Here is a 26491-nt window from a genome sequence, read left to right as displayed (position 1 = left end):
GTCCGCAAGGCAGAAGTCACCTTCCTTTAGCTCTGCACACCAGTGGCACTTTGCTGGATGAAAGACTGCAAAGTATTCTGAGTCTGTCTTTTGAAGACTGAATGCAAAAAGTGGAGAGAGAAATAATCACACACAGAGAGAGGTCTAGTCATGAGTATGGAAGAGCTGCTAACCTGGAGAACAACAAAAGCCAGCTGCTGGAGACAACAGATGACCTGGTCGCCAGGAGCAACTAAGAGACTTGCTGTTTAGCCACTAGAGCTACTAATTAGCCCAAGCAAGGCTGCGGGTTTTCCTGAGGTCTGGTTCTTGAGACTGTTTCTTCTTTGTGTTCATGTACAATAACTTTCCTAACAGAGCTAAACTGAGGGTATCACTCTTCTTGATAATAAAGGCTATTTTGGACAACTCGAATTCTCTGCATGAAAAGAGGAGAGTAAGAATATTACACACGCATAACAGTGATTTATATTTGAGAATAGTAGAAAGGAGAATAAGTATAAAATAGAAGGCCTCAGAGGAGTCATATTTCTAAAACAGAGTTGCAGTTTTAAAAATTCCAAATTCCAATATCTGATTAATAACTATGAACAATTCATGAGCTAACAAATTTTGCAGCTCGGCTATAATAAGTTAAAAAAAAAACTTTTGTCGAATTCCAAAATATCTTCATTTGGGCCTGTCGCTTGTCTTAATTTCCCTAGGGAGCGAATTAGAAGAGAAGAGAAGAGGGAAAAAACCTTAAAGTCACTTTTCGGTGCAATAGACATAAAAATGAATGATTCCTCTATCTAACAACAAACAAACAAACAACACGAGCACAGCGACTTCTAACCAGCTGACTTTCTTTTCTTTTCATCATCTTACAACCAGCAGGCTTCCTCATTATATCTCCATTTTATAATGGAGATACATGCTCTGTTTTACTGATGTATCCTACGAGACATCCCGCACATTCAAACTGTTCCTCTCTAGTATCAGATAACTAGTTAACCTGGATTTAGGTGTCAAGAGAAGAGGGCTCCCTCATATCTATGGAAGCCCTCGATGGAAATACTCACGTGTCTGAAAGATGAGAACAAAGAAGTGTGAGAGACTACTCTTTTAATAGTGATGCTCTTCATTCTGAGGACTTAAGAGAACCTGAGTCTTTTGCTTTAAAATCATAATCTGAGAGAATAAAGGCTAAATATCAAAGCAAATCATGCCAACAGAGCAATATACTTCAAGTCATCTTTCTCCACGCCCTCCAGTTACACACCTACGCTCTTTGGGGCCCAGTTCAAATTCTACAGATCAGGCAAGCAGAGTTGTAAATATTTCCATGCGCAAAACTCGTTTTCCAAAGACAGGCATGGCTTAGCATGTTGTTTTCTTTCTTTAGAACTTTTAGGAGCAATTATGTCCTGAGGATATAAGGATGGCGAAGCAAAGGTATGTGCCTATAACAAGCATCTCATTGAAACTAGCAGCAAAATGTGTGGGTTCATGGCTGAATAACCACAGATTTTAGAATGATAACTTGTAATCGTAAGTAAAGATTCACGGAGTAAGGCAATGTTATGCTGGTTACTTGCCCAGCTCAGGACTACATGAATAAACAGGATCTTTTTCCACCCAAAGCAAATGAATATGACACAGGACAGCACAAGATGCAGTGGTAGGCACAACTCTAACAATCCAGGGTGCCAGGAATTTTTTCCAGAAGGTGTGTATGCTTCTGTAATAGAAATGTAATTTGAGAAAGGGGCCACCGCACTTCCCTTGTCTCTTTACAACAAAGTAGTAATTGTTAACAACTGAAGAATCATCACTCCTCTCTTGGGACTTTGCCAGCTCAGCAAGAGACAATATCAATTTTCAGATGTTATCATTCTCAGTAGTCCATTTCTTAATCCATTTCAGAAATAGAGTTCCCTGGTTTTCTTTAAGGCAAATGAACCACCTTTGGGTGGGTTCTTGGAAGTACCCCCCTACTTCTCCCCAAACTGAAAGCCAGATTGTTTCCTCCCCCACTTCCAACCAGGTTGTTCAGCTATACTTGAGTTTTGTTTCTGAATGCAGAAACAGTTACTAAATGAAAGAGGCCTCAGGACAGGAAAGCATGAAATTTCAATGGCTGGCAGCCAGGCAATTTTGCCATTTAGAGAGATCTACATCCTTCTTGTGTGGCTGCAGCCAGGTTGAGGCTAGTAAAACACACACTGTTAAAACATCGCTAGTGTGATACAACCTATAATGAAGGAAATACTATGACCAGTTGCTTAGAACTGGGCGATACAAACCTAATTGATTCAGATTTTTTCCTGATTTCTTGTATTGCAAATTAAAGGTATTCCTCCCATGGATGTTTGTGCTAAGAATATACATGTTGGGTATGGTATGGCAAAGTCAACGTGGCCATAGGAGATGAGAACGAGGCTTGGCAGGAAGAAGTTGATTTTCTCACAGGACCCAGAGAGGGGGCACTGCATGGCACTCAGGGTAAACAGTTTAGGATTGGCTAATTTGAATAATTCTGGAAGGCTTTGGGCTATAGGCCTCTAGTCGCCTGGTACCTGGCCCTGAGTGATTTAGGGCAAGGGAACTTTGGCTTGCCAGCGCCAGTTAGATAAGGAGGTGGTTGGGGACATAAACTTGGGATTGGTTGGTCTGCATATGAAAGGCATGCTCCAGGGCCAGATGTTACTGTCTTTAGGAATTAGCTAGCCCTGGGGAGGGCAGTCTCTGCCTGGGTCTGTAAGGCCCCCAAACGCCAAAGCATAAATACAGAAAATATAACTGGCCCTGTGATGAACAGATGCCAAACAGACAATATAGGATCTAAGAAGATACAAAACAATATATGTATTTAAATATGACATTTGCCAGGCGCAGCTTCTTAGGGGTCTTAGACAGGCTTTAGTCCCCAATATCCTTCAGCGCTGCTCCCTCTTTTCTTTGTAAGGACAACTAATGTTTTCTCAGTCTTATATAACGTGCTATACAAATACACTTCGAAATCCTCTAATCTAACCTGACTGTCTCCCTAAACCCATATATAAAGAGGTTTAGGACTTGTTACAGCTGGTGATGACATTCACTTGTAACTGTGGTTGAAAGAACCTCTGCATTTACCATGCATTTAGCACAGGAAGAAAGCATGCACCCAGGTGATGGGCTGCGGACTCTGGGGTTTTGCCTCCTTTCTTTGTAAAGCACCTAATTCCCTTGCTCAAGTGGAGGCAGCCCACTGCCATCTGCCAGGCTGGTGGGCCTGCCTCTGGGGCCTCCCAGCAGTTACGCTGCATGGCAGGAGGCTGGACTTCTGAGGCCCTCTGACCCACTCTGTCTGCCGAGTACAGTAGTTGGCATGTGGTCTTGCCCCCTCAGCTAATTACAAAGTCCAGCATCACTCATCCCTAGCTTATGTACAGCTCAGGCTCGGTGGGGCTGTGTTTGTGACACAGATTTAAGTGTTGAGGGATGGGCTCTTTACCAAGGCTTCTTTACTGACGGTCCCATTTTTCTATGTAGTGTTCTGGGTGGATTGTAAGGGATACTAATGAAATAGGTTCAAGGAAAGTGATATTACAATTGTGGCAGGTCCAAGTCTCATAGTTCTGGAAACGGATGGACATTAGTACTTCTTGGCAGGCCACTGGTTTGGTTTGGAGCTTGATGTCACTTTCATTCTTCTGGCTGCCAGTCTCCTGAAGGAAATATTGACCTCCTCGCTTTAGTTTTCTATATTTTATTAGTTGTTCATCATTGAATAGGCTGCTCAGTATCAGAATTAAAGGGCCGCTGGCGAAGTATTATCGATAGAACTCTGGTTGTTTTCAGTTTGTCTGGTACATTTTGGTAGATGACCAAGCCATGGATTTCGTGTTCCCTTCTCTCTTCTCATTCCTTTTTGGAAAGAGTTTAGATGGGCTGGGTAAAGATATTTGAAGCTCTCCGATCCAATGTAAATGAGTCCTGTGGTGGGTAAATAATTTTCCTCTCTCCTTTGCTCTCCTGGGGTATTTTGATGAATAATGCTTCTCAAATAAGTTTATAAATATTCCCCTAGAGGTAAGAAGAGTATTAAACTCATAGCAGGTGTGCCATTAATGCTTTAGTGTGTAGGGTAGAGCAAAGAGGAAAGGAGTCATCAAAACTATGTGGTGTCATAGAATTTTCTGGAAGTTTTGAAGGCCACAGCTGGGAACAAAATATTGAGGACAGTGCTGATGAAATGTGGATACAGGCTCACAAGATCAAGTGAGGCCAGTCTTTAGGTGCAGAAGGCTTTTTTTTTTGGGGGGGGGGGATGGGTGGTAGTATGGAGTTTATTGTCTGTTTTGCTGCTAATTATGGCATATGTTTATCTTAAATAATTCAGGAAAAAAGCATAATTAATCAACTTCAACAAAAATTAAAAAGAAAAAAATTATTCCCTTTCTGTTTTCCATTACCTGAAAGTCCAGTTCACAAACTACCCAACATTAGTCTAAAAGCCTTCTTTATTAATATTCATTCTCTTTAGAGATTATTGCAATTTGGCCTTTAAATATTGTGCTTTCCAGTTTATTCCGTTACACTTTACCTGTGATAACTCAATTACGGCTTTAGTGTCTTTCTTTGATGGGCCTTGATGTCCTTATATTAAACAAAAGCCTCTATAATAGTAAGGAAATTTATTACTGCCACAGCGCCACCTACTGGTAGGCCATTACAGAAGCAAGATAGCTATAGTTAAACTTTGACCCACAGTTTTGGAGTCCTGAGCTTTGGTTTTATAAAATCCCAATTTCCTTGTCATTTTGAAAAACTACCACTTCTCCTGACAGCTACTGAGTCTTGCTGTGCCATAAAGTCAGCAAGTTATAATATAAAATACGGTCTTATTCCTACTGTTACCTTAAATTGGCCCTGACTTCACCGACTTTGGTTTTCTCTGTCCTATACCTGTAGCAAAGGCTCCAGATTGTGTGGGCAAGAGTTTGGATCTGGCGAAAATAACTTGGGGAGCTTCCAAAGATCCTGAAAAATGTAAAAAAAAAAAATCCCTACTTAACACTTTATTTGATTTTGGTTGAAAGGACAAGAGGTCAAATCTGAAACTAGGTTTTAGGGGCATCATCATTCTCCCAGATGCTGCCACTCCATTTCCTGCCAAGCACCAAATCTCTTTTGCTTTCTAACAGCTAAGAGTGGGTAACCAACCCATATTCTTATCCCTCTGGCTCTGGGAAGAGAAGAACTTTTGGGGAACAATAAAGGGTATAAGACTAAGGCAAGCCTCTCAAGAGCTGTATTTATTTTTATTTTTAATCTATTATACTCCAGAGATTCACACAGGATATCCAACAATTATAGAACACATGGTGAAAAGAAAATAAGAGTCTGATGGTGAAAATAGGTCATTCCACTGAGAGCTGCCAGGCAAATAATTTCACTTGGAAGTTAAAGTGATTTCTAGATCCTTCGAGCTTTAAGCTCCACTGGGTTTACTGTACATTAAAATGAGCTCCTTTCTCTTGCTGCCTCACTGAGAGACAATGAGGTGGGCAAGCAGAGTCACACTAAGTGCTGCTGCCACATCCCCATGCTAAGAGCACAAAGCTAAAGTGCATTTTACCAGGGCCTGAAACAATGAATATTTAACAAGGACATTGCTTCTCATTTCTGGCAAATGGAACCCAGCACTGTTTTTCAAAAGGTGGTACAATCTCTTCCACCAGCTATAGAACACTAAGAGTTAAAAAAAAAAAAAGGGGAGGTAGGATGGGTGGAGTGGGTCAAGATTGGGCTCCAGGACAGGACAGGCTTAAGCAGCAACTAAGGGGCAGCGATGAGGGCAGCTGGTATGGCTTCAGACCCTTACAATAATGGTAGTTTACACTATCAAATCAGCATGAGAGAAATGTCAGTTATCTAATCTGTTGCTCACTGCTATTTTAGTTCACCATCACCACTTCAGAACTTAAGAAGAATGTCATGGTTATAAAGAAGGAAGGCCAATGGCTTTGCTTTTGAGCCAAAAGCCCTCACTCCAGCTTCCTTCTCAAATTTCAAAATTTGCTGACTCTACACCTTCCCTTCCATAGCAAATTCAGAATATATAGCCTGAGGTAAGGAAGTCAAGGAAAAGTACTATTCATGGAGCATTCCAGGCACTTTGCTAGGGGTTCGCATTCACTAGCTCATTTAATGTTCATAATAAAAACAATGCCATTATGCCACCATCAGTGCAAAAGGACTCTGAGTTTTTCTTTTTTTTTTCAGTAATGCTCTGAGATCAACCACTATCTCATTCAGACTGCCTGAGAACAAAGTCCCACCGCTTTATGGCCTGGTTGGCCAGACTTGGGGAAGGGCTGAGGGACCAGGAAACAGACTTTTGCTATATTCATGGACTCATTAATATCATGTTTAACCTACTGAGATAAGTGGACTGGACAGGGGCTAAATACCTCTCAAAGTCAGTTTAGCGATTCCTGATTAGGCACAGACTTCCCTCTGAGAGGGATGTGTAGACTTTTTGACTTATGGGGGTTGCCCTCCCTTCTTGTGGGTTTAAAGAAAAATGTTTCTAATAACAACCTAACTTTTTCTTTCTGTAAACACCCTTCTAAACCCCTAGAATAACTCTTTTAAGTCTATGTACAATACAGAAAAACACATGATTTAGAGTTAAAACACTGAAGTGCCAGGTAGTTATTTACTAGCTGTATAAATAACTCTAACAGGGTTAATTACTACTGTTATACTGCTAAGGTAGAATGTTTATTGGAAAATACGGCAAATGCCTGAACCTATTATATCAAGTACATCAGTGTTTCTTTAAGCATCAGGAACACCAGGAAAGTCATAGAATAGAAACAAATTCAAGGGACTTTAGAGGCCAAGAGTCTTTTGATGACAAAAGCAGTAAATAGCAGGCTACCTAAATGAGGTAAAAAGAATAATGCACTTATCTTAAGTAGAAGCAGGGGGAAAAGGTAGATATTAGACAAGGGAGAAGTACAACTTCTCTGCTCTGTGGTTTTATGCTGACGCCAAATTCCATAGGACCGCTACAAAATCTGAGTAACTTCGGCAGTAAGTCATTATTAATTCATGACCGAGATGCTGAAAAGTATGACCCACCTGGCCACTCAAACTTCTAACTTCCACAGCCAGAGTTCACGAAAAGAGTTCAATTCAGTACTTAAATTCATCAATTAGACATGCGAATGAAATGGGCCAGTTTCCTGGACCCCTAGGCTTCGTAAACCTCTCCAGCTTTAGCAGATTTGAAGAGCTGAAGGGGCTCTAACAGCTGTAGCTAATGGAAATACTTCCAACTAGACCATGATTCTTGTATCCACCCACTTCTCAGTCCCTGACAGTTCCAGGTACAAATTTTATTTCCTTAAAAATAATTACCCTGTTCTAGTAATTCTTTTTGCGGGGGGAAGAGGCAAGTAGATATCCATCAAATATTTCTTGAATTCAGGTTCTAAGATTTTAAGTGCAGAACAAAATCTTTATACGTTCATCATATTATTACCTGACCTGGGTGTAGTTATAGAAACTTTCTCTATATATGATTTCATTTAATCTTCATAGTAAGCTTATGAGATACATGGAATTATCCCTGTGAAACAGTTAAAGAAACCAGGCTTCTCGGAAATCTTGTAATCACTTTAAGGTGTTATGTCAACCCCCAGCCTGCCGCCCTTCCCCTCGCCCCGCACACTCTCCTTGATGGCCCCCTCCTGCTCCAGGACTGAGCTCCCTACACAGCTGAGAAACTGGCCCCGCTACCTGCCTTTCTCATGCCACTCCCTGCTCATGCCGAGCGTCCAGCCACACTCACTCACCTCTGAACACAATGCTCCCTCCTCCTAGAATTCCTTCCACTCCATGTCTCCCCTCTCTCCTGGCTGACTTGTTCATATTCAAACCTCGGCTTTACATGTTTCTTTCTCCAGGAAGCCCTCCCAATCCCTAAAGAGCCTGGGCCAGGTTGCTCAGGTTCAAATACCATTTACTAGCTGTGAGATTTTAGACACATTTCATAATCTGTCTGTGACTCTATTTCTTTTGCTGTAAAATGGGGAACACAGTTCTTATATTACATGCCTAGTTCGAACACATGAGTTATTACATGCAAAACATTTAGAACCAGAACTGTGCCTGAAGCATAGCAAATGCCCAGCCAATGTTGTCTATTGTTATTCCATGTGTCCCCAGTACCTGATATTTACCCATCTTGGGGCTTCCTCCCTGTTGACATTCCTCTCATCTTGAGTCTGTAAGTTTCCTGATAGCAGGGACTGTCTAGTTCACCCTGTACGCACCTCAGTGCCCAGCATGTTACTTTTGCCATAGTAGGTGATAGATAACAAATATTTGTTCAATTGAATCCAAGTGATTTTCTTTCAATGTCCTGAATACTATCCCTGGGCTAATGTTGCCCAACTGCTATGTAGGTTCCTATACTGAAAGGCTTTGGGCCTCAGTAACTACCCGGCAATAGGTCACGATATTAGCATGATCGGATTCAGATCAAAGACCAGAGTTCGAGCTCTGCATCCATGTATAATCTCCCACAGGCCCCTCGACTTTCTGAGCCTAAGTTTCCTCATGTGGATAGGGACAAAAAGATCCCACCCATAGGGCTGCTGTGAAGATTAGTGCGAGATACCACATGTAGAAATACTATATCAACAGTGAAACACCAGTCAAATCCTGCTTTTTTCTACTAAATGCTGCAAAAATCTGATGGGATTCTACCAGACTGAGAATTTCACCTATCCAAAACTATCCAGAAAACCATTCGAACCTAAGCCGTCAATACAGTTTACAAAAGAATGTAATAAAAATGCCCATTTGCCACTGCATCGAAAGCCTGGATGCTTCATTCTTAGAACTGGCGCTCTCTTTGGAGGAAGAAAAGAGTATGTGCCAAGCCCAGCAACCCCCTGCTGTCCCGCCCCCCGGAAAGCTGCTGTGCCCACTCACCTGAGGGGCTGGTGATGGGCACAAATGCTGCAGAGGTGAGGCTGCTCTGGAGTCCGTTCAGCTGCCCTTCTGTGGAGGACCCTCTGAAAGACAAGCAGGTTGGTGAGACGTGCGGGAGAAAGGCGAGGTCCAGTACAGGTCCTTTAATGGCTGTGCTTCTTGCTCTTGGTGTTTCCTCTCATGTGGCTCATTTCCTTGTTTATTTCAAGACTTTGTTCACATATAATCTTATCAGAGAGGACTTCTATGACTAAACTATATTCTCCTGAGATATTACACATTTAAAAATGTATTGTCCATCTCTCTCCACTGGAATGTAGATTCAAGAAAGCACAGGTCACTCCAGGGCTTAGAACAGTGCCTGACACTAATAAAGACTCAATAAACATTTGTTTCTTGAATGAATAAATTGAGCTCCTGGTACTGACTTGGATAAAATATAAGACGTTAAAAAACAAACAAGTTTCATGTAGAGCAGTGGTTCTCAACTGGGGGAGGGAAGAGGGACAAATTTTGCCTCCTCACCCTCGACCCCACCCCTCCACAAAGGGCATTTGGCAATGGTGAGACATTTGTGGCTGTCACAACTGTGGGGTCTACCGGCACCTAGTGGGTAGAGGCCAGGAATGGTACCAAACATCTACAGTGCACTGGATAGTACCCCCAAACAAAGAATTATCTAGCCTGAGATGTCAATGTGCTGAGGTTGAGAAACCATTAAATAGAGGCACCTCTCCTCGTGCCAACTTTGACAAGAGATAGGACAGAGTGTATTGAATTCTTTGGGTACAGATTCCTCAGCCATGTCTTAGAAATTCTATGACTAGGTTGATGCGCTATAGACTATGCCAGTCTCCCTATTACAGGCTCTTATACCTCTGTAATTCTTTCATCGCATTTATCAAAATTATAACTATGAAATTGTGTAACTGGTCACATAACATCTGTCATCCATGCTAAAATGAAAGCTCCATAAAGAGAGATTTTATCAGTTTTATTCACTGTTGTATCCACAGCCCCTATATACTGCACACATTAGGTATTTAATGAAGAGTTTTTGAAATCACCAGAACCACTGCCCGCATACATACACTTACTTGTTGGGTCCATCTACCTTGATTTTAGTTGATGTGAAAAACGTTGAGCTGGGAGATTAAAGTTTTTATATGCTCAGTGCTTTATTTGCTGAGCGGCATCCAATCCAACCTTAGCATCCCTCTCCCAGCACTGCTTTTCCATTTATTCATTCCTTTATGCAAAAAATATTCCCAAGGGGCACATTCCCTGTGCTTGGACTAGTGAGGCAGATGTTAAACAAATATATAAGGTATAAACTGTGTGATAAATGCTAAGGAGAAGAAGTACAGGTGTTATAACAGAATGAAACAGGAGAACCTGACTTAGGCGGTGAGGAGAGTGGTCAAGGATGGTCTTTCTGAGGAAAGACCAGCAGAGTCACTAAGTTATGAAGAACAGGCATCAGCCAAGAGTAGAGGACAAGAAGAGCTTTTCACAGAGAAGAAATAGCACATATAGTGACCCTGAGGCAGAAAGGGATTTAGAATGTCCTAGGACCTTTAAAGACCAGCAAAGTGAGGAGCAGTCAAACGATGTTTGACAAACTTGTTAATTGCAGTTTTCTAGGCCCTTCAGTTGGAGATTCTGATTCAGTGGGTCTGGAATAGGGTCTGAGAACTAAGGCTTTTTGGAGCTCCCCAGGTGCCCAGGTGATTCATATCACCAGAGAAGTCAGGGAAACACTGGCTAGTGGGTAAAGAGGAAGGTGGCACAAGGCTGAGGTACCCATCCAGGTGGTCCCTACACTGCTGATGGAGACGTGCCCCTTGGGAACACACCGCAGCAGTGATGCAAGGATCACACTGTCTTATACTCTCCCTTCCACCTCCACCTCCGCCAAGCTGTGATTTGGTGCCTACCTGCTCCTTTCCACTTTCATTCTGAGGATGCCTTAGAGACGGGGAGGAGGGAAAGGAGCACAGGGCTTCTCCCTTTTCCTACAAGCCTTACCCTTGGTTACCTACATCTGGAATGCTTATGTAATTTATTTCGACTCCTTATGGACCCCCAAAACCACGCAAAGCGTCTGTAAGCTGATATTTACTCTTCCAAGTCCAAGTTAAAGAGGAAAAGTTCTGGAGAGCCTAGGATGGGTTCTTTCTTTTATAGAAGTTAAAATCTTAGCGCCACTTGACTGTGTGAGGAGCTGCTGAATCAAGAAAAGCCAAGGAGCTGATCTGAGTTTCAAAGGGGAAGGCCTGAGTGTTAGCAGTATTAAGGAAAGCAGGCAGACAAAAATTCAGGGTCAGTAGGAGAAACAAAGGTCTTGAACAAGGAGCTACGTGAGGGGGTTACACCTAGTGAGTTCTGGGTCCCCAAACTCTCTAACCTTCTCCCTCTCCTCTCTGGAACTCCCACCCCTACCCTTCACCCTCACGGGCTTCCTCCTGTTTCTTACTCAAGATCTCCTGACTCTATGTCCCCTCTGTACCCAGTTCCACTCACTACTCTACCCTCCTCCCTCTATCGACTCCATGACAGGCCTTGGGAGCCACCACTGACTCAGACTTTGAGCAACATTTCTAATGATTTCTATTTCTAGCATAGGGTCCCCATTTTCCAGGAGGTGGAGAAATGTGTCCATAGCATCCAAGGGGAAACTCTGAGTGAATTTTTCCATGAAAACATTAGTACACAAAACAGTTTGGGTCTATGTTATTACTACTCTAGGCACATTATGGGTAAATATGCTTTTGTTGTGATAACATCATTTCCTTAGGAAAATAATTCCAGCTTCTGGTAACCCACTCCTAAATGAGAACTTTTGAAATATAGCTTGTCTAGAGCCTGTATGTTAATCCACACTTGCTGATCTGCTCCTGCAATCATTCTTTGCTGCTTTCCTGGGAATACCTGTGTTTCAGGAAACATATAAAAAGGTATGTATGTTTTCCGTTGATTGTCTCTAAGTCAGTTACTATGCTTGAACATTGGGATAAAAGGACCTACCTCATAGGGCTGTTGAGAATTAAATAAGATGGTAGATGAAAAGCACATCTTAGCACAGTGTCTGGTATTACATTAAGGGCTAAATAAACATGGTTATTAGTATTGTTATTTTTACTTAGGAATATTGACGATCTTTGCATTCACTGTAAGTTTATCTACACATGGAAATATTAAATCAGATGACTCATTGACCCTAACTCAGTATGGAATATTAAGGCTAAATTGTAAAATAATGACCACAAGACATTCAGAACCCAAAGTTAACAGTAATTTGCTATTAAAGTCAAAAGGTAATTAACTGGCAGCATACGAAGGAGATATTTCAGTCAAAATTACTTTTAAAATCCCTTAGGAAGAAAGGTCTCATTTGAGATTGATCAACTATCTCAAAAAATCTAACACAAATTTTTTTTTTTTGCCAGCATCAGAATCACTGTTTCTTCAATTGTGCACCAAATGAAGCGGTTAGCTTGTAGCAAGGGGCCATGTGGTGTAAAATGTGCCTCTGAGCAAGAGGATACAACACATAACACAGGGGGCTGCTCTTCCTATAGGAGAGGCTCATGGGAAATGAGACTGACTGGAAGAATAACACATCTATCTTATCCTGACTGGAATATCAAATGGAATCAGCCACTTTACTGAAACTGTACTTTCTCTCTCTCTCTCTCTGAATAGCTGAATGTAAAAGTTAAATGTGTGTTTGGTGCATTCCATTACTTGCTGTTTTCTGATCATAGTACTTACAGAATATGAAGAAGTAGCCGAAGACAAACTCAGAAACGCTGATTATGAAGTTATAAAGACATCAAGTTCTGGGACGGGAAGGGTTCCATTAACTTTGTATTGTACAGAAGTTAGAGTTCAGACCCTATCCGTGAGTGCGAGATGTGACTATCCAGTCTCGTTAGTATTCCTTAATCGCTCTTCTTGGAAATAGTACAAGTTCTAAGCGATGGAAAAATGTTGGATGTAGTCAAAGATTGAGAGTTAGAGGCTCAGTATAATTTCAGCTGTGTTCATTGGCTTAGTTCATCCACAGAGAAGGGTCTGAACTGTCTGTCTGTAATCGTCAAAAGCTGCGGAAGGGCAGGCTTCCTGATTAACTGAGCCACTTAGAAATTGAGGTAAGAAATGTAGTGTGCACAGTAGCACCAGGGAATTAGGAGAATTCCACTAGCACTGACGCGCCCCTTTCGACTCACGGCAAGTTACCTTTCCTTAGGACATGTTCAGAGCTAGTACCTAAAGAGTTTCCTTTAATATTAAATGTATACTTTCTAACCCAGAATTCAATTCACTTGCTCCAATCCTATCTACTCCTCTTGCCCCTTCCACTTTCCTGAAGTCCAAAAAAGGGCCTGACATAGGCGCTATTCTTACTGAGGAAGCGGGAATGGCTCGTCTAGGCCTTTCGAAGAAGTTGTTCAATAACGTATTACAAACGGATAATCTCTCTATAAGCTGAAATATTGCTTGCATTTATCATCTCAAAGGATTTCTTCTAGTGCAAGTCTCTACTTAGGGACTACAAGCTGATCGAATGGCTGGCGAGGAATCCCACCAGCATCAAGGCCACGCCCCGCAGCCGGCCTGTTAACATATCACCAGTCCATACGGGTTATAACGAGCAAAATCCCCCTTACTCATTTTGCTGATAAGGTTTCCGATGTGCTTTCTCGTGGACCTTTAGCTCCTTTATTTGTAGTTTTCTCTTTTCTTTTTTTCCTCCCATTATTTTGATCAGTGGAAACTTTTCTGAAAGTGATATTCTTTCTTTGAGATCTGTTTTGTACATTACTTCACAGGGTTGACTGTGGTTTGGTGCTATATTGTTTCTCTTTGGGTTTTTTCAAAGCTTTCCACATCTCTAACACAGAGGTCCTAGTTTTCTATTTCAATAGTTTAGTAAAAGTTTATCTTGGATTCATGCCACTGCATCAGGGATGACCTTTCTGTAGAAGGAAGGACCCACAAAAGGAAAATACTCAAGGTTTTACAGGAAGAGTAGAGCTAGAAGTGCTGGCCTTGCCAGGGTTGTGGCAAACAGACGTGGTGGCGTTTGTGAAGGTCCTGAAAAGAAACACTCCCATACTAGATTGTTATAAAATACTGGTGACAAACTCTTCCAATTCCCAAAGGAGAGAAGAAAGCCCGAGATACAAGTTAGGTTAAAGAACTGAATTCCAAAAAAAAGAAAATGGACTTTTCTAAGCAAACACTTACTCACAGACGAAATATTTACCTTTCCTTACAACACACCTACGTGCACACAGGTGTATGTGAGCTCTTCCTTTTATCTATCAGTCCAGGGATTGTATATGCATTTCACAAACAGAACCAAATTTGCTTATCCTTAGCAAATCACAATCAGAACATTATTAATTTGGATCTGGTTCAAGAAACATTTAGTGAAGTCAGTTTTTGTGGAGTCATGCTGCATAGGACTCCATTTTATAAATACACATCATCTAATCTACTGTATTTGTCATTACATTCCTTTGTATTCCTAATGTTATGTATGTGGCCTTGCCTCTTTTTATATTTATTAACCTTTCCAGAGGTGGTCCTCTGTACTGTGTGTTGTCAATTTCATTCATTCCTTGACCAAGTATTTAATGAACACCTACCATGTGCCAGACACTGCAGGAGGCACTACCACGTGCCGGGCTGTTCTAGGTGATTTCTGTATTTTTTATATTATTTTGATTAATTTACTATTGTTCCTTTTATAGCTTTTCAAGTTAAATAATTAACTCAATTATTTCAAATTCTTCTTGGCTTTTTAATAAACATTTAAAATTATAAATCTACTTTTGAGTGCAGTTTTGGCTATCCCACAAATTTATGTAGTACTTTCATAGCCATTTGGTTTTCAATGTTTCATAATTTTCATTATGATTACCTTTTTAAAACATGAGTATTATGTACTCTATTTTTAAAAATTTCCAAACACATGAGCCTTTTAAAAAACCTCTTTGTATTATTCCTAATTTGTGTTTAGTGCTTGCTTTGGCAGCACATATACTAACTTAAGAGTGTTTTTGTAGTTAAAGAGTGTGAACTATTTGATACTGATTTTTTGAAATGTGTGGAGCCTTCCTTTGTGACACAGCATGAGTTGAATTTTTGTAAATGTTCCACGTATACTGGAAAAGACTATATATTCTCCCTTTTGGGCGTGGGAGTCTATACATAGCTATTAATGTTTTTCAGATTGTGAATTGTGACTCATAAGGGCATTATAAAATTTGGAGGACATAATTAGCATTTTAAATAGAACAGGGAATAGTATTCTGTGAAACTTTTATTTCACATACATATAGATGTTTTTAATGGGTCATATATAAATTTTTTTAAAAAATTATAAGTGGTGGTCAGAAAAAGATTAAAAGGCACTTATTAAAAGCAAACTAAACTGTTAATTCTGCATTTCGAATATTCAAAATCCTCAGAAACTTTTGTTTGAGTTAATTATATTGATAGTATATTTCAATAAATCACCCACTATGATTGCTGCTTTGCCAATTTGTCCCTATAATTTTGTCAGTGTTTGGTTTGTACATGGAAGTGCTTTTCTTTATCCCTATTAATTATTTTTGTTTAATTCTATTTTATCCATTGCTGTACTAGTTTTCTTTTGAACTATTATTGCATGGTTTACCTTTTTCCAATCTTTTGCCGTTTTGTAGTATTCTACTTTAGGTATGTCTCTTTTAAGCAGCCTATAACTGAACATTTAAAAAATGCAATTTGATAATCTATTTTTTAATAGAAGAGTATCATGTTAACATTTGTGATTACTTGTGTATCTAGATTTTTATCTTAGTTTTTTGTTTTCCATTTACCATCCTTTTCCTTTGCTTCTTTTTTCTCTTCCTGCCTTCTACTGGATTCATAAAGTCTCTGCATTCCCTCCCTGCCACACCCCTGTTGGTTTGAAAGCTACAGACTATATATCAATTATTTAGCTCTTTTTTTCCTAAGAAAGCGTGAAGCCATTCAGTATTTTTGTTTTGCCCTTAAACTTGACACAGACCTGTAATACCTTCATTATTCACTGAAGACTCTTGTCCCCGAATTTGTCTTTTTTGTCTTAAACGTGTTTTATCTTTTTAAAGAAGACCAACAAATATTTTAGAGTCAGTAATATTTATTGACATTTTATAAAAATTTTTGTGCTTCATGTTATCCAGCACTACTTCGGTGTTCATTTTTATCCTACACAGTCTTTGCTAGTTCTTCCAGTGAAGGTCATAGTAGTATACTCTTAGACTTCAAATATCTCAAATAATTATTATTTTGCCTTCTTTCTTGAATGACAGTTTAGCTATGTATAAAATTCCAGAGTGGAAGTTACTTTACTTCAGAAATAGAAACTTTTAGCTTGTTTTCTGCCACCTATTATTGCTGGAGAGAAGAATGCTGGTATTCAGTTTCCTTGTAGTTAAAACGAATTCTCTCAGGTAGTATGTAAGACTTCCTTTTGTGCTTGATGTTCTGCAGTTTCACTATGATGTGTCTAGAGGTGCAATTATTTTGGTATTTGGAATGAATTTCTTAGCTGAGGACTCATGTCTTTAATTCCAGAAAATTCTCAGTTATTATTTTTTAAAGTATTGCTTTGTCTACCTATCCCTTAGGTCTCTCTACTGATACTCCTATCAAAGTCACATGTCATGTTCTACAAGACACTCCTATTAGACAGATACATAATCCAACATGTCTGACTATCCAAAAATATTAACTTCATCTGCAAGGAATTCATGTTCTAGTCGTTGATTTTGTTGGCAACCTTTCTTAGTATTAGATTCATGTGTTTCGGAATTTTGATTTGCAAGCTCATTTTGAATAGGAATCATTCTCCCACTTGTCTCTCTAATTGCTCACTCCCTGTCTTAAGATTTTATAGTTGCCTCCACTCAGTTCCCCTGACCCCAGTCCAGAACCAGACTTTACAGTGCGATTTTAGTGCTCTGCCTCAGTGATATTTAGAAATCCAGGTAAGCACTGAGACATGAACAGTTGCGAGGGTATGTCATTATCTTTCTGACTCTGTAGGCCCCTAATCTCATATAAAGAGGGCCCATGCCAGTTTTATCAGTCTCCCATCAGAAGAGCCCACTGCATTATTTAGCTTAGGATTTTTCGACCTTGATACCGTTGACATTTTGAACTAGCTAATTCTCTGTTGAGGGGAACTGTCCTGTTCTTTGCAGGATGGTTAGCAGCATCCCTAGACTACTCATTAGAAGGCAACAGCAATGCCTTCCCCAGCTGCCCAGCTATGACAACCCAAAATGACTCCAGACATTGTCAACATCATCCCCAGTTGAAAAATCACTATTTTATTTTCAATTAATGAGCCTGGCTTTAGTCTCTCCTCTTGGTTAAGGTACCTTCAGGCCCCAATATGCTGAACTCCAGGCTGCCACTGTCTGCTTCCAAAGCAGAGTTGAGAAAGCTTCTTGCTGCAGCTTCATTCACTGATTCTCATTTATGTTTGTATATTTTGGGGCCAAGGAGACATTTCTCTTGTTTTGAAGTTTAGCTATGTCCTTTCAGTTTTCTTCTTCAAGCTTTTTATCTATCGCTGCTATGTTTGAAGCAGAGAGAGAATATTAAGTGTGAACTCATGGAGCCAACTTGACTGGAAGTTAGTAGGTCCAAATCTCATCTTTTGTTTTGTTTGAAACTAAGCCTTCGCCTTCAATAGTCATTAGAGTTATTAGTGTTCAGGAAATCAGAATGTGTTTGCATTTCCATAGCCTTGCTAACTAGAGCCAAATCACACTTACGAATATCATCTTACTAACAACAAAAATGTGATTTCTTTTAATAGGGAACAATAGCAGCAGGAAAATTACAATGACACCAACCACCATGCATTGGACACTTAATATGTGTCAGGGAAATAAATTAACTCATTTAATCCTAAGAACAATTCTATGATGTAGGTAATCTTTTAAACATAATGAAACAGAAGCTTAGAGTTATCCCTAAATAACAATTAATTAAGTGAAGGAACCAGGATTCAAATCTAATTTGAAATCTTGGGCTGTTAGTGTTTGGACTAACAAACACTATTGGATTTTAGTGCTCTGCTCTACATACTCCACATAGTATAAATGACTAATGATAATTGTTATTTAGTGATCCTCAATTCATACAGCTTGATGCAAAATACTACGTCACCACTAACACCTCCAACACCACTATTTCCTGAGAACTCATCATGAATATAAGCTATATCAGAGGCTGGGGACTGAACTTATCTCTCCTTTCTCAAAAACAAACCATGAAAACTAGAGTCATGTCTGTCATGTCCACAGCTATTATCACCAATATCTAAAGCAATATGCATAGCATAGTGGATATTCTCTCTCTCTTCCCCGCTCCCACATTCACTCTCCCTCTCCCTCTTCCTCTCCCTCTCCATATCCATCCCTATCCCTATCCCTAAGAGATTTATGAAAAGCAGAACACATAAAAAAAATGTAGACAAGGAAGTAGATGGTAGAGTCAGCTAAAGTTGATGGGGCAGTTGGTAAAGCTGTATCAAGGTGGTAAGTTAAAACTTGATCTTGAATAAAAGGCAGGACTTAGATTCAAGAGGACTAAGAGCATCCTGTGCAGAGGGGATGACGTGAGCATGCAGGAACAGTGATGGAGCAGGCTGTGCGAGGGGGTAGTATGATAAGTGTATGGAAGGCTGGAGACAGCATAGAGGACATACTGCAGAAGGCTTTAATGTCAGAGTAAAGACTCTCAACTTTCAGGAACCTGGAAGTCTCCAAAGATTTCAGAAAAAAGGTTCACAAATATTTTAGAGATATTTAAAAATTGTTTCCTAGGCCTACTCATGTACCCTATTTCTTTAAAAACCAATTTGGATAGTTTTAAAACTTCTACCTTGTTCAACTTGGTTTTCTTTTTATTTGAGAACCAATTCTGATAGTTTATATTTTTTTAAATATTATCTTTTACGCAGTTTTTAAAATTTAGTAGCATACAATTGTGTACAGTGTTCTCATAATTTTTCAATCTCCCCGTACCTACTTTTAAAACCTCTATTTTTAATTCTCTTATTTTTCTGGCAGAGCTATGTTTATTTTCTCCTTCCTTGTCTCCCTACCCCAAACTAAATAGGGTTTTGAACTTAACTGATTTTATTGCTTGCTTTTCACTTTATATTGCTTTTTTTCTTGATTTCCTTTGATCTGTTTTCCTTAGCTTTATTTTGTTGACCCATTTTCTAATTTCAAGAAGTGAAAGCTTAGTTCAGGTATGACAAATATGTTGTGTGTATGTTCACCACTTACAGCATCTTCCCTGTCTGTGGAAGGCATTACTAATCTACCAAAGCACTCTTTCTTGCTGAGCTCACAGAAGTCCTTATAATTCTTTTCAACACAACATCCTAGGAAGTCAGCAGAAGCCAGGATATCAGTCGAAGCCCATCTGCCATTTACATCTTGGTTAGTTTCTTTTCAATCTTTCTATATTTTAATGACAAAAATAACTTAAGATTATAAATTTACCTTTTAGTACATCTTTAACTACACATTTCGAATATGTTTTGATATGTACATTTTTTCATTTTTAAAAATATTTCAGCTTTATTGAGGTATAACACATATAAAATTTTAAGAATATTTAAAGTGTATGTCATGGTGATTTGATATATATACATACATTGTGAAAGGCTTTCTCCTATTTAGTTATTTAACAAATCTACCACCTCATTTATTTATTTGAAAACATTTAAGTTCCACTCTCTTAGCAAATTTCAATGATACATTACAGTGTTATTAAACTATAGTCATCATATTTTACATTAGATCTTCAGACATGATTCATTTTACAGCTGAAAGTTTGCACCCTTTTACCAACCTGTCCCTATTTCTCCCACTTCCCAGTCCTTGGCAACCACTTTTCAACTCCCTGTTTCTATAAATTACTTTTTCCAACTCCACATATAAGTGATATGCAGTATCTGTCTCTGTCTGGCTTATTTCACTTAACATACATAATGCCCTCAAGGTCCATCTACGTTGTTGCAAATAGCAGGATTTCCTTCTTTCTCACAGCTAAATAATATTCTACTCTATATCTATCTATCTCACGTCATCTTTATCCATTCATCTGTTGGTGGACATGTAGGTTTGTTCCATATCTTGGCTATTGTGAATAATGCTGTAATGAACACAGGAGTACAGATATCTCTTTGATATCCTGTTTTCATTTCCTTTAGATACATACCCAGAAGTGGGATTGCTGCACCATATGGTAGTTCTATTTATAATTTCTTGAGAAACTTCCATACTATTTTCCATCGTAGCTGCACCAATTTACATCCCTACCAAGGTTGCATAAGGATTGCCTTTCTCCAAATCCTGCCAACACTTATCTCATCTTTTTTTTTTTTTAACAGATATTCAAACAGATATGAGGTAATATCTCCTTGTGGTTTTGATTTGCCTTTCCCTAATGATAAGTGATTGTTAAATACCTTACCATGTACTTGTTGGCCATTTGTATGTCTACTCAGTTCCTTTGCCATTTTTTTTTTGCTTTTGAGTTCTTTATATATTTTGGATACCGACACCGTATCAGATAAATGATTTGCAAATACTTTCTCCCATTTAGGAGGATACCTTTTCATTTTGTTGATGGTCTCCTTTGCTATGCAGAAACTTTTAAGTTTGATGTACTCCCATTATTTTTGCTTTTGCTGCCTTTGCTTTTGTCAAAAGCAAAAAAATCATTACCAAGACTGATGTCAAGGAGCTTATGTTTTCTTCTAGCTTTATGGTTTCAGGTTGTATGTTTAAGTCTTCAATAGTGGTTGAGCCGACTTTTGTGTATAGTGTTACGAGAGGGGTCCAGTTTTCCCAACACCATTTATTGAAGAGACGATACTTTCTTCATTGTATATTCGTGGCTCCTTGGTCATAAATTAATTGACCATATTTATATGTGTGGGTTTATTTTGGGGCTCTCTGTTCTGTTCCGTTGACACATTTGTCTGTTTTTATGCCAATACCATACTATTTTGATTACTATAGCTTTGTAATATAGTCTGACATCAGGATGCCTTTGTTGCTCTTCCTCAAGACTGCTTTGACTATTTGGGGTCTTTTATGGTTCCATACAAATTTTACCAGTTATCTTCTATTTCTGTAAAAAATGCCATTGCAAGTCTGATAGGGGCTGCATGATTGCTTTAGGAAATGTGAACATTTTAATAAGATTAATCTTTTCAATCCATGAACATGGAATATCTATCTATTTCTCTATCTTCTTCAATTTTTTTCAACAATAATTTGTAGTTTTCAATGTACAGGTCTTTCATCTCCTTGTTTAAATTTATTCTTAGGTATTTTATTCTTTTTGATGCAACTATATATGGTATTATTTTCTTAACTTCTTTTTGATTGTTAGTATATAAAATGTAACTGATTTTTGTACAGTAGGTTTGTATATTGAAACTTTATTAAATTCCTTTATTAATTGTAAAAGTTTTTTGGTGGTGTCTTTCGGGCTTTCAATATATAAATATCATGTCATCTGCAAATGGAAACAGTTTTACTTTTTCCTTTCTAATTTAGATGCCTTTTGTTTTTCATGTTTAACTGCCCTGGCTAGGACTTCCATTACTACGTTGAATAAAAGTGAGTGAGGGTGGATATCCTTGTCATGTTCTAATATGTATAATTCTTATTTTCAATATAGTTTGCAATATAATTTTGATCAAATTAGTTAAAAGACTATTTTAAAATTCCTAAACTATTTGGACATTTTATCTAGATCATTATTTTAATATCTCATTTTATTGTAAAGTGGTCAGAGAATGAGGACTTAATAATTTCTCCCTTTTGAAGATTTAATTGACATGTTCTAGTTTTGAAAAATATTCCATGGTAGCTCTACAGGGCACAGCGCTGTATACCTATTAATTTGATCTCATTAATTATACTATTCAAAACCCTTTAGGCCCATGAACATAGGGGTGCAAAGATCTTTACAAATTAGTATTTTGGTTTTCTCTGGATAAATACCCAGAAGTATAACTGCTAAGTCAAAAGATAGTTCTATTTTTAATTTTTTAAGGAACCTCCAAACTGTTTCCATAGGGGCTGCACCATTTTGCAGTCCCACCAACAGTGTACGAGGGTTCCCTTTTCTCCACATCCTCGCCAATACTTGCTGTTTTTTGATTTATTGATGATAGCCATTCTGAGAGCTGTGAGGTGATATATCTCATTGTGGTTTTAATTTGCATTGCTCTGATGATTAGTGATCTTGAGCATTGTTTCGTATGTCTCTTGGCCATCTGTATTTCCTCTTTGGAGAAATATCTATTCAGGTCTACTGTCCAATTTTTAATTGGGGGGATCGTTTCATAAACTATATAAATGTCTAACCAATGTACTGTATACCTGAAACTAGTACAATAAAAATCTTTTAAAAAACCCTTTATGTCCTTATGTTTGGTCTATTTTGCCTATAATAATGACTATTACTTGTATTCTCTTTCTTGAATTATTTTTGGTTGAATCTGTTTTTTCTCACCATTTTTATCTTTGTATACTTTTTCCTCAGAATTTTAACAAAATTTTTGAAAGTTGTCCTTTATTTCACTAATTCAGTTTTCTACAGTGCTGAATCTCTATTTACTGTGTTTGACCCATTTTTTCACTCAGGGATTTCTAATTTCTCTGCAGTCCTCCCTGGCCTCAGACTGCTTGCTCTCTCTGTATGACAGCGTTTTCCAGCTTTACACACTGATGCGCTCACTCTTAAATCTTATTAATATACATTAGGGATTTTCTAAAATGTTTTCTTTCTTGCTTAAATTTATTTTAGAGGTTGGCAGATCTTCTGAATCTTCTCTGTGAAGTTTTCTTTTAAGCTATACCATCTACTCCCAGGCCCCAAGATTTTAAAGTATTTGCTCATCTTCAGAGAGTAAAGTCTAAGTTTGCCATTAAAGGCTTATGATCATGGAGCAACTGACATGAATTCTGTCAAAGGTTGGTGTAAATTCCTGCCCACATCTTTCAAAAAGGGATTTTCATAATCAGATAAGAAAGAAGGGAAGTGAAATGGAAAGTTATATTACCATTTAAACAACTTTTAACATCTGGTGGCTATGAATGAGAAGTAAGATTTTAATTTAAATTACACGTATATGAACCATCAAAGGAGGACCCATCATTCTGTGACTCTCATGTACCTCTAGACCATACATGCCTCAGTGGAAACTTTTGGTTAGGTGTGGTTACCAGTTCTCTGTTATCATTGTCCATGCCAAAAGCAAGCCTTACGATCTCCTAAGGCCACCACTGAGGTCCAAATGCAGAGGGTTAGTAGAGGAAAGAGAGTCTAAGTGGCAGACTTCTTCCTGGCCCTCACCTCTTCCTACCCCCAGGCGCCACCCCTCAGAGTGATAGGGTATTACCTGTGTATTCCAGGTCTCCCACTGACTACCTAGACTCTCATAGCAAGGAAGTATGTAGAAGCCCTCAGTGTTGCTCTTTAATCCTTCTGTGTCTAACAAATTTCTCCAACACCTCAGCATAATTCTTCTTCCTTTTGAGAAATTCACTGGCCAATTAAGTAGGAAAACTGGTGCTGGAAAGGGAAGGATGTGAGTTCTTAAGGGCTTATATTGCATTTTCCCCAAGGCAGTATTTAAGGATGATTAATCTGCCATTTGCTGTATAGAATGGATTTAAACAGATTGGTGGGGCCTACTGGGCCCAGTGGTCTACTGGGAAGAGTCTAGGGTTAGCCAGTCGGTGATGTGCGTGCCAGTTCTAGCTCTGCCACTGACCACCTGTGTATGTTGCTACACTCACAACCCCGCCCTATGCCTCTATTTCTTTATATTCCAGCACTAAAAGTCTATGATTACTGTGATAGTGTGATTTATAATGAGAAATACACATTTGGGTCTACAGCCATGCCACCCTGAACATGCTCGATCTCATCTGATCTCAGAAGCTAAGCAGGGTCGGGCCTGGTTAGTACTTGGATGGGAGCCCACCTAGGAAGACCAGGTGCTGTAGGTGTTTAAAAAAACAAAAAAACAGAAAAGAAATATACATTTGGTTTTCTTCCTGTTTCTGGCTCATAGCTTCCCAAACCCTTGGAATTTCCTAAGTGTTGAGCGTAATGAAGGTGTCTTTTGTTACGTTACTGAAGTGGTTTGGGAAGCACTAAAAATGGCTACCGGTTGCCAGGAGAACCAACCATGTGATTAGAGGGCTGGCACTTTCAGTTGAATCAATCACCAATGACCAATGAGTTAATCAGTCATGCCTATGCTAGGAAGCCTCTGTAAAAACCCAAGAGGATGAGGTTCGGAGAGCTTCTGGGTTGGTGAACATGTGGAGATGTGCGGAGAGAGGCTCACCTGGAGAGGGCATGGAAGCTCTGTGCCCCTTGCCCTTCGCATCTCTTCCATCTGGCTGTTCCTGAGTTATACCCTTTTACAATTAACCAGTGATCTAGTCAGTGACATGTTTCTCTGAGTTCTGTGAGCCATTCTAGTAAATTAATTGAGGGGTTGTGGAAACCTGATTTATAGCTCTAGGTCAGAAGTACTGGTAACAACCTGGACTTGGGAATGGCATTCTGAGTTGAAAGGGGTTTTTGAAACTTCCAATCTATAGCAGGTTGGTCAGAAGCACAGGTTAAAAACCTGGGCTTGTGGCTGGCATCTGAAGAGTGTGTGCGTGTGTGTGTGTGTGTGTATGTGTGAGATAGAGAATGTGTGTATACACGCGTGCGTGTGTGTGTGTGTGTGTGTGTGTGTGAAATAGAGAATGTGTGTATACACGCGTGAGCACGTGTGTACAGTCTTGTAGAACTGAACCTTTAACCTGTGGAATCTGATGCTATCTCCATGTAGATAGCGTCAGATTGAGTAGAATTCTTTGACACTCTGCTGGTGTCTATGAATTGCTTGTTGGTGTGGGGGGAAACCCTCCCTCCGCCGCCCCACGCTGGAATTGGGTCCAGGAACCCTTTTTAATTATATATCTTTGGAAATACGTAATTTAGAGAATCCTATATTTAAAGATGGATATACTATAGATTCAATCATATTTCTTGAAACTACACTTAATAAAATGCCGAAAGGCAGAGAGAAGATGGCTAACCTACGATGTGACATCTTTTATGCTCACACTAAGAACCTACATTTGGACCATTATGAATCCTGATCGTTTTGCCTCATTTTAATGAGTCATATGTTAAAAAGATATAGCATATGTATTTTTTTAACTTGATCCTTATTTTTATGACATTAATCTCTGAGCATCTTTCATCACACTGCTGACATCACCAAACATTCAGGTCCAATTAATTGTTATTTGGTTTTACCATGCTGCTGAGCTCGACTGCTTTCCTCCCTTCTAATCCTTGGCAGCCTTTAACGAACACCACTGTCCTGGGTGCTGACACAGAACAGCAGTTACCTTCGATTTCCACTGAGGTCACCCTGATGAAGAATATCCTAAAACCTGGGAAAGCAAAAGTTAATCCCAGCTTTTTACGGAAAAGCACTTTAGGTTAAGTCTAGTGTTTCTTACACAGTTTTCTTCCTTTAGAGAAGTCCTAAGGTACAACAGCTTTGACCCTGCCCTTCCAAATTCATCCCTAGTCTATGAGTTTTGCCCATGTCCCTGGCAAGTTTTAATCTCCTCAGTTTTCTTTCTCCATATTTCTTGGAGAGTGTAATTCTGGCTTTGGAAAAAAAAAAAAGGCATTTACCAAAAAAAGGACAGTTCATATACATGTAGTTGTTCACAGACTTTTATCCTTCTTAGGTCAGCTGCCTGCCTGGAAGAAATATCACAAATAGTTTTGAAAGGAGGATCTGAAGTGGGTACTAAATTATGAAGTGTTGCAAACATTAAGAGAGGAAAATCAAGAAAGGCTATTGGCACTGTGGAAAAGGTTAAAAAATCTAAATCATTCTCGTCACAGAATTGACAAATGAGATTTAGCTAAAGGAAATATAAGTATACGAATCTGAGAATTCTAACAAAGAACTCTCGGGCCAAAAAGGGATGATGGAAATGGTTGTAAAGCATCAGGATTAAAAAACAAATGTGCTCATAAAAAAGCTTTCAACGGAATAGACAAAAAACAAGTTATTTTGGTTAATTATTCTGTGGGGACAGTGGTTTTTGTTTTACAGATGGGAAACCGAAACCTTTAGAGGAAAAGTGACCTGAATATTATCATAAAGAAACAGGACTCCACTGTTCTGATTCTCAATTCCCTTTGCACCAAAATCCAAACGACATTCCATCTTTTATGTTCTATTGTTCTCTAAACTCAACCCTCTAGGATGTGGAAACTTTGATGCTCTTGGAAATGGCTTCTATATTTGTCTAATGCCAACTTCTGTGCTAGGAGAAGTTTGGAGTTCAACCCCGAAACACAGGGCTTGGCACAGTCAAAAGCTCATTAC

At 39.1% G+C, this 26491-nt stretch overlaps 1 protein-coding gene and 1 pseudogene across 13 annotated transcripts in view; one reads left to right on the top strand and one right to left on the bottom strand.

Annotated features, from left to right (window-relative positions):
• Positions 1-26491, bottom strand: part of TTLL5 (tubulin tyrosine ligase like 5) — a 225489-nt gene that overhangs the window by 24232 nt on the left and 174766 nt on the right. For 11 of the 13 annotated variants that reach the window (XM_025042041.1, XM_025042044.1, XM_025042047.1 and 8 more), the window contains 2 exons: positions 8977-9059; positions 4885-5007 (listed from right to left, as the gene is read on the bottom strand). In XM_025042041.1, the coding sequence (XP_024897809.1) occupies positions 4886-5007; positions 8977-9059 (205 nt within the window). In that variant the 3' untranslated portion in view covers position 4885. The remainder of the gene's footprint in view (positions 1-4884; positions 5008-8976; positions 9060-26491) is intronic. The other 2 variants (XM_015599721.2, XM_015599727.2) reach the window with 2 other exon arrangements.
• LOC112473912 lies at positions 23962-24080 on the top strand (annotated as a pseudogene).

Source organism: Pteropus alecto, unplaced genomic scaffold (genome assembly GCF_000325575.1).
Source record: "Pteropus alecto unplaced genomic scaffold, ASM32557v1 scaffold8, whole genome shotgun sequence".
Classification (NCBI taxonomy): domain Eukaryota; kingdom Metazoa; phylum Chordata; class Mammalia; order Chiroptera; family Pteropodidae; genus Pteropus; species Pteropus alecto.
Note: the sequence above shows the minus strand (reverse complement) of the source record. Positions and strands in the feature narration are given on the sequence as shown.